Here is an 8,766-nt window from a genome sequence, read left to right as displayed (position 1 = left end):
TGTCTGTATGTGTGTGCATGTGTCTATGTCTCTGTGTGCACGTGTCTGTACATGCCCAGGTGTGCGCCTGTGTCTGTGTATGTCTGTGTATGTGCATATGTCTGTGTGCCTGTGTCTGTGTATGTCTGTGTGTGTGCACGTGCACGTGTCTGTGTGTCTCTGTGCATGTGCACGTGTCTGTGCATGTGCGCATGTGTATGTACTGTGTGCATGTCTGTGTCTCTGTGCGCGTGCATGCGTGTGGGCACCTGTGGGGGGATCGGAGGATGGGCAGTGGACACCCTGTTTTGTGCCTTGTCCTCCCCATCCCTGGGCTCTGGGAGGCACCAGGTGATGGAGCCACGAGTGACTCCGTGGCTCAGCCTCTATGGGTGAGGGGACAGCAACGCTCATCGCCCAACAGAAAGCATCCAGAGCTGACTTCGTCTGGGCCAACCTTCAGATGTCACCGGAGACTGACACAGTAATGGCAGAGATAATTGTCATTAGGACATTTCCAGTGATCAGATTCCTCCCCACAAAGTGAACAGAGAAAACATTACAGAGGAAATGACACCACGTCTGGGATTCGCTTCAAAATAACTAGGGGGGGAGGGCAGTGCGGGGCCCCAGGCGGGGCCGGCGAGAGCCGACAGTGGCCGGTGCTGTGTCACAGACACAGACGACGCATTATTCTGTTCTACTTGCTTCGAACTGTCTATGCTCAAAATTTTAAACGAAAAGAAATCAGGAAAAAAGTGTCCATGTGCATCTGGATGCATTTGAAATACACCATCCTCTGTTTAGCTGACACCTTCTTAGCCTCCTTTCGAAACACCCTGAACACCGTGGCAGATCTGTGTGCTTAAAAACAGCCCATGACAACGGTCACAGCTTTGCCGAAAGCTGTCAAGGCCCAGCTCGAATGTTCCCAGCCACCTGCAAACAAAGAGTCCAGGCTCGAATGACGCAGAAAGTTCCCAGAGCCACACGGCACAGTTGGGGACCAGGTTCCAGCCACCACAGATGCGGAGTTAACGTGAGACTGTGAACTACACGGCCCAGGAGGACGTGCCCCCGAAAAGGCAGAAACGAGCTGTGCAGGCCTCACCCGTCCAAGGCTCTGCTCTGGGCGCCTGGTGCCCTCTTCGCTGGGAGCAGGGAAACCCACGGGGGGCGGGACCCCCACACGCTGGTGGTGGCCGTCACTCCTGGCTCCAGTGCCCACATTTCTCTCACCAAAGCCACAGCAATGGGCTTCCAGTATCCATGCTGGAAAGGAAGCAGAAGTATCTCTATTTGGAGATGACGTGATCTTGTACATGGAAAATCCAAAGGACTCTACTAAAAAACTATGAGAACTAATAAATGAGTTAAACAGGGTCGCAAGATACAAAAATCAACTGTATTTCCGAAGACTTGCAATAAACAATCCAAAAATTAAATTAAGAAGACAGTTCCACTTGCAGCAGTCTCAAAAAGAATAAAATACTTAGGAATAAATTTAACAAAACAAGGGCAAAATTTATACTCTAAAAACCACAAAACAGTCCGGAAAAAATTAAAGGCGGCCTGAATCAGTGGAGAAACATTCCGTACCCGTCCGTCAGGAGGGCTGACAGTTCTGCCAAGACGGTGATGCTCCCCAAGCTGAGCTGCAGGTGACACCCCTATCAGAATCCCGGCTGGCGCCTCCTAGAAATCGACAGGCTGGTTCTAAACTTCACAGGGGCTCGCAAGGGATGCAGCACAGCCAAACCCGCCCTGGAAGAGCAGAGCCGCGCTGGAGGACTCACACCCCGATTCCCAAACGCACGACGAAGCCGCAGGAAACGAGACCATGCGGCGCCAGCAAGAGGACAGACTGCAGGTCGGCGGGATAGAGCCGCGTCCACACGAGCCACGTGTCTATGGCAGCCAATTTTCAGCAGGGGTGCCAAGACTGTTCGACGGGGAAAGAACAGTCTTTTCAACACGTGGTGCTTAGACAACCAGATATCCATACGCAAAAGAATGCATGTGAGCCCCCACCTCACACCACATGCAGGAACTAACTCAGAGTGGCTCACGGACCTAAAGTATGACACTCTTCCAGGAAAACACAGGAGTAAATCTTCGTGCCCTTGGATTTGGCAAAGGAAGCTTAAACATGACACCAAAAGCATTAGCAACAACAAAAAAATAGATTAACTGGAGTTCATCAAAATTTAAAACTTTTGAACTTCAAAAGACATCATCAAGAAACTGCAAAGAGGATCCACGGAACCAGAGAAAATATTCGCAGACCATGTATCTGATGAGGGGCGTGTATCTAGAATATATGCGGAATTCTGACAACTCAGTTTACAAGTAGGTAAAAGATATGAAAAGAATACAAATGTCCAATAAGCACATGAAAACACGCCTAACACCTTTAGTTATCATGGAAACGCAAACAAAACCACAGTGAGCTACCACTGCACACCCCAGGACAGCTAGAACCAAAGAGCCGGGCAGTAACACGTGTTGGGAGGATGTGGAGACACCGGAGCCCTCCTGCCCGCGTGGGAATGTGGAATGAGGCAACCACGTGGGAAAACGGCCGGCCATTCCTCGAATGGTTAAACAGAGTTCCCATCTGACCTGGCGACGGTATCCTAGGTACGTACCCAAGAGAAACGAAAACACTTGTACACAAATGTTCATGGCAGCGTCAGTCACAACAGCCCAAAGGCAGAAGCAGCCGTGATACCATCAACTGCTGGACGAATGAACAGCACATGGTGTGTCCATGCGCTGGAATGTTCCTCCTGCACAAACAGGAGGGAGATTCCGAGACAGGCCACGGCGCGGGCGAACCTCACAGACGCTGTGCTGCGTGACGCGAGCAGACACAGGGACCGCATGTTGTACACCGTTCCACGAACACCCAAGTCCAGACAGGGGTCTGCCGGGCAGGTTGGTGGGGGTCGGAGTGTCGCCGAAGGGCAGTTTTCGCGTTGAGGTGACGAGATGTCCAACATCAACCCTGGGGATGGCTGCAGGTCTGTGACTGCACTAGAAACCACTGAACTGCACATGTTAAATGAGTGAGTTCTATGGTGTGTGAATTCTATCTCACTAAAGCTGGTTTTTTTTTAAAAAAAAAAAAAAAAAGGAAAGAAAACAGGCCTTCCAGGACCAGCTCAGCTCCACACGCCTGCCTACCCGGCTCACGGCCAGACACCCAGCTCCACACGCGACTCTGCCTCCTCGGGGACCCTGCGGGCCGAAATCGCTGCACCTGCCCCGCAGGCGTATGCAGTCCCGGGACGCAGAGCCGCACCCAGAGACTGCCGTGGCGGCCTCGGCTCCCCAGCACGCGCTTCCCAGGCCCGGGTGCGTGAAGCCTGCGCCCACCCTGGTCAGCTGAGGCCCTGCCCTCAGGAGCCCCTGCCGGGAGGCACGAGGAGGAGCGTGGGCCCCCACCTCCAGGCAGCACGGGGAGAGATGCGGCACCGTCACCCACTCAGGGCGAGGGCTTCGTTCGCCAGAACCCCAGCCTCTCTGCAGCCATGCCGCCCACCTGCCCAGGGGCCGCCCACCCCACTCAGTCCCCACGCAGGGCCAGGGAGTCAACCCTGCGGCTGAGCCATCGGCCCAGAAGGCAGGCGGTGCAGGGCAGAGTGGAAACACCACCCACCTGCTGAGAACCACAGCAAGCTCACAAACCTAACTCGAGTTACTTTTAGAGCTACCGTCCCCAAACGGTGCATCCACAAAGCAGACCCCAACTGAAACCCGTCACCGTGTCCGTTCCATGCCCACAAACGCGGACGTCAGGGTCAGGCAGCGTGCTGGTGCCCACTCTGCGCCCTGCAGCCTGGTTCTCCTTCTGCCTTTCTGCAGCCCGGCCGGCCCACACGTGAGCTGGACTCAGTGGGAGGGAAGGCTCCGGGGCGCTGTCTCAGGAGGAAGAGGTGCTTTCACCCACGTTAGTTTGCCACCCCCAAGCCCAGCCCACTCCCCGAGCCTGCTCTGAGGCCCAGCACACACCCACGGTCCCCGCAGTGCTGCTCGGGCTGAGGTGAGCCCTGTGGCCGGGGGAGCGGTCCGTGGTGCGGCCCTGGAGGTCGCCGCGCGTGGGGCGACAGGGGGACCTTCCTTAGGGACCAGCTGCAGCCGTAGCCACTTCTGCTGAGGGGCTGAGACTCCCCACCACCCACGTTTGGAAGAAACAACGTATTTTCTTACCATCTGCCTTCGATTCTCCACCAGGTGGATGCCGATAATTCCTAAGAAAGATCCGAAGCCCAGCTGAGACCAGAGGAAACAAGAGAGAGAAGCCCCAGTCAGCACGGCCGGCTGCCGATGCCCCCTGAACAGAGCAACAGCTGTCCGAGGCCGAGGCTGCGCCCCCGCCTGGGCTGGGGCGTCTTGTGCTCAGAGCTCGGATGGGGGAGAAGCTGCCGGAACATGACCGTTTTATCTTCTCTGTTCAGACACTTTTAACTCCTGCTTGCAGGGAAGAGAGCGTTCTGTGCTCCCCCTCCAGGGACAACATCTTCCGGGAGACCCAGAGCAATCGGGGCTGTCTCCCGAATCCCCAAGAGACCCCTCAGGTAAGACACCGGGAAACCACAGCACCGTCTCACGGAAGAGCTGCCGGTCACCGGGGAACGCCGCCAACGCCCACTCAGCGACCTGCCCAGCTGTGCTCTGGATTCAGGGAGCACTCGGCCCCTTCAGCCCAGGACAGGAGGAGGGAGGCAGTCTGGGGGGCTGGGCAGGTCCCTGGCACCTCCTCAGCAGAAACGACGTTGGGGAGCACTGAGGGGCCACTGGAGGGTGGGGAACCCGTGGCCTCGGGACCACACGTGGCCTCTGGATCCTTGAGTGCAGCCTTTGACTGAATCCGAATTTGATAGAACAAATCCTTTCCACAGTGGCCAAGTGAGGTCTATGTGACTCCTGCTGCACATAGGACAGGCCCTGCTGGTCATACTCCTATGGGCGTTTCCAAGGCTATGATGTCAGTTTAATTTAATCTCCCATCTACAGTTACTCCTCTCCCTGTACTCACGTCGTTGGTGACCGACACCACACACGTAAGTGGTTTTCCCCAACGATGCGAGAATTCTCAAGGAATGAGAAAAGATGAGTATCTCTTCATGTTCTGCTTCAAAATACCACACTTCAACTCTGCAGCTCAAAGCTATGAAAATTCCACTCCCACAGAACTGTATATTAAAATATACCTAAGTTTTATTTTGGGGGGATTTGAAAACAATCCTTTTCCAAAACGTTGAGGTGTTTTCTTGTTCTGGGCCACTTCTTCCTGGGAGCAGCTTCTTCTTCAGGTCTCCACACTAGAGGCAGAATCTGCGTGGGAGTGACTCTGAAACCCGTTCTCCTCAGGTTACTTGTGCCGGCCGGCCGCAGGTTCACCTGCAGAACCGCCTGGGCTAACCCTAACCGCGTGCGGGCAGCATCGGGTCCATTCACGGCCCAGAAGACAGATTCTTTCCCAGCCTTGGCTCGGCATGAACCACTGGAGTTTGAATGTAATGGGAAATGAAATCTCAAATAAGTGAAGCTTGAGAATAAAAAAAAACTACCACTTGAAGTTGACTTTGACAGTTTGCAAATAATTTGGGATGACACGTCTTCACGACCTCTCGCCCCATGACTTCCGGGCTCCCCTCCCAGCCCAGGACACAGCAGGGGAAGCCGCCACTCACAAGGCACGCCGGCCCCTTGCAGTTTCGCCGACAAACTTTTTCTGTAGATTCTACTTATGTATATTAATAAATCACATACACGTAGATAATGTAGCTTTATAAAGCAAAGACAAAATATACATAGTGTAACGATGAAATAAACAGTATTTATAAAACATTTCTAAATTCTGAGTGCCAAGAACCTTTTATCTTTGTTAAAATTGTTATCAATAACATAACTCACCTTGATAATACTTTTAGTGCAAATAATGACAGTAAATAAGCTTCATTTTTTTAAAAATCATCTTGACTTAGCGCTTCGCGACAGGGCGCCTGGCTGTGTGCACTGAAGGGCATCGCGGCTGGCCAGAGGTCATGCCAGCAGAGGCTCGCTGTGCAAAATCAGATACTTGGGGCAAATCTTACTGCTAGCAACAGAGGATGTAAACTCATAGCTAAAAAATCTTGGCAATTTTGAACGTGGTGACCAGTTCTCGCCAGGTCTGATTAGACTGCCATCAATTCGTGCATGGTGTTGCTGCCCGACATCTGCATGGGGAGTGCAGCGCGTCAGTGCCACCCTCTCCTGTTCCCACATGGTCACGCTGACAAATCTTCGAGCTCTGGCTTCTTGGCGGGAGCTGTTAAAGCTACTTGTCCAATTCCCATGGGTTAGGCTGGCTGGCGTGGCCTCGCAGAGCGAATGGCAGGGCTGGGTGCCCCGGGGCTCTGGCCAGGTCCAGCCGCTAGCGGCCCTCACGCCTCGGTCCCCTACTCCAGCCGGCTGTGGAGGACACGCGCCCGCGCCCAGGTTGAGGTGGGCTGACCAGCACCCGAGTCCCCTCTGCTGTATAACCACCAACTTGTGGGTTGTGGGGATCAGGATATGGACATGCTGGGGGTCCTGCTAGCCCCACCGCCTGGTTCCACGACCCGGCAGGGGTGCCACCCCCCGCCCGTGCCACCCCCGCCCAGGACTCACAATGATGCCTGGGTAGTAGCCGCCCACTGTCACGTTCTCCGTCCTGGTGGTGGCGGCCAGGCCGACGGTCAGTATGACGACAGACACCACCAGCAGAGACCCAACAAACCAGAGGGATGTCTTCTTCCTTCTTGCAAACCCTTCTGGGAGAGGACAAACGAGAGGCCGTTAGCAAGACCCGGGGGCTGGAAGAGGTCATCCTAGGACGCCTCTCGCTGGCGGGCGAGGCCTGGGCCACACGGCCTCCACTCTTCCCTCACACGCACTCACTGGGAAACCTCCCAGACCAGCCCTTTACCCACTGCCTCCTATCTCGTGGCCCCGTTTCTCAGCATGGGAAACCAGGGGTCGCCCCTTGCCACCCTTCACCTCTCCAGGCAGCTGCAACTCCCTGGCTTTACCTGCATCTCCTAGACAGCAGGTCTCCACCCATAAGGCCCCTGCCCTGCTCCTGCAAGGAGCCCCCCACCAACCGCGTGTGTATTGTGGGGTTTCCCGGCGTTCAGAACATGAAATAACCAGCAGCGCACAGGCGCCACCCAGTCAGAACACGGGAGCCTAAATCCTGGGGCCCACGGGCAGACCCTGGGGCAAAAGTAGGGAGGATACTCAGTGGCCTGAACAACAACTTGTCCTGCCATACGTGTCGGCCGTCAGCCCCGAACTGACCCCCCAGCGGCACCCCAGGGGCCTAGGCCTGTGTCAGTCCACTTGCAGCCTCGCCAGCCACAGTGAGCGTCCAGCCCAGGCAGCGGGCAGCATGGACAAGGCACCCCAGGCCTGTGGGAAGTAAAGCCTCACTCTCCCTCCACGTGAATGAGGAGCAAGTTGCCCTGGTTTACTGCTAGTGCCACAGAAACCAGAAGGTCCACCAGCCTGAGGACAGAAGGGCCGAGAGGCTGCATCTTGATGGCACTGTGCCTGAACTCCACCTGCCCTGTGGTCTCAGCATGTGACCTAGTTGTTGCCGGGGACAGTTAGGTTGGGGTTTTAGACCCGCTGTGTCTAAGACAAAGCACAAACACCCTGCCAGGTCAAGGCCCTGCTTGGCTCCGCCCTGCTCACTTCTGGCCTTAACATTTCCCAGCTGTCCACGTCTGGCCACCTGGGCTCTGCCAAGTCTCTCAGCTCCAGGCGCTGCCGCAGGTGAGCCCCTCCTTCCGCCTGGCTGGGCCTGGCCCTGCCACTCTCCACTTGCCGTAGTACGTCCTCGATGTCTGTGCTCCCCCACGGAAACAGGCAGGGAGTCTGTCTTGTCCCCACGGCAGCTCTCATGCCTGTACGGTACCGTACACAGCGGTGCCCAATAAGCGCCGGTGGTGTGGGTGGCTCACTTTTGAAGCCAGCGCAGTTCACACACTTATGTGCGCTGCCTTTAGAGGCCTTCACCCCTGCAGCCCACACAGCAACACCCACCCAGCGGTTGCCCGGGCATGTGCTGCGTGCCCGGCCCCGAGCCCCTCGCAGCACGAACAGCACCTGGTCCTCACGCAGCACACAAGCTGCAGACTGAAGCGCCCCTCGGCCTCTGCCCCGGCCCGGCCCCGCAGGCTGCGCTCTTCCCCTGCGCTGCGAGCACCGCATGCTGGCCTCGCACTGAGCGGCCCCTCCCCCACGGCAAGGAGCCTCTCTCCTCTCTCCACCCCCGGGGCCTCGCTGAGCACCAAGCCAGTGAGAGAGCGAACCGGACGGCTGGGAGGAAGCCGAGAGGCGTGAAGAGACTGCCATGGCCCCCGGCAGCCCCGCCCTCGCGTGTTCACAAAGTCCCTAGTCTGGGTGTGGGAATGTGCCCAGCTGGAAGTGACGTTTTCCAGCCTGTCACGGCTGGAAGACTGAGTCTGGGACAAGTAACCGCTAAGCAGAAGACACGGGGTGGGACCTACACAAAGTATCTGGAACAGGCCTGTCCCCTCTGTCCCCCCACTGCACAGGACATGAACACAGAGGCAGAGTCCGAGCAGCCATTCTGGGCCACGAGGGAAGCCTGAGCCAGGAAGCCACAGGGTAGGAAGCGCAGAGCAGAAAGGCAGCCCGAGCCGTCCACCTCCAACCTTTGTTGCGCCAGAATAAAACCTCTGGACTGTAAGCCACGTGTTTGGATGCCTGGTATTTGCAACCAAACCTAAT

General features: G+C 56.2%; 1 protein-coding gene across 1 annotated transcript in view; it reads right to left on the bottom strand.

The window, feature by feature from the left end:
• TMEM255B (transmembrane protein 255B) overlaps positions 1–8,766 on the bottom strand; it is a 28,366-nt gene that overhangs the window by 13,641 nt on the left and 5,959 nt on the right. The window contains exons 2-3 of the mRNA XM_012661826.1: positions 6,640–6,782; positions 4,192–4,254 (exon numbers count right to left, since the gene is read on the bottom strand). Coding sequence (XP_012517280.1) covers positions 4,192–4,254; positions 6,640–6,782 — 206 coding nt within the window. The remainder of the gene's footprint in view (positions 1–4,191; positions 4,255–6,639; positions 6,783–8,766) is intronic.

Source organism: Propithecus coquereli, unplaced genomic scaffold (assembly GCF_000956105.1).
Source record: "Propithecus coquereli isolate 6110/MARCELLA unplaced genomic scaffold, Pcoq_1.0 Scaffold738, whole genome shotgun sequence".
Taxonomy (NCBI): Eukaryota; Metazoa; Chordata; class Mammalia; order Primates; family Indriidae; genus Propithecus; species Propithecus coquereli.
The sequence above is the reverse complement of the archived record's forward strand: the minus strand, read 5'-3'. Positions and strand labels throughout refer to the sequence as shown.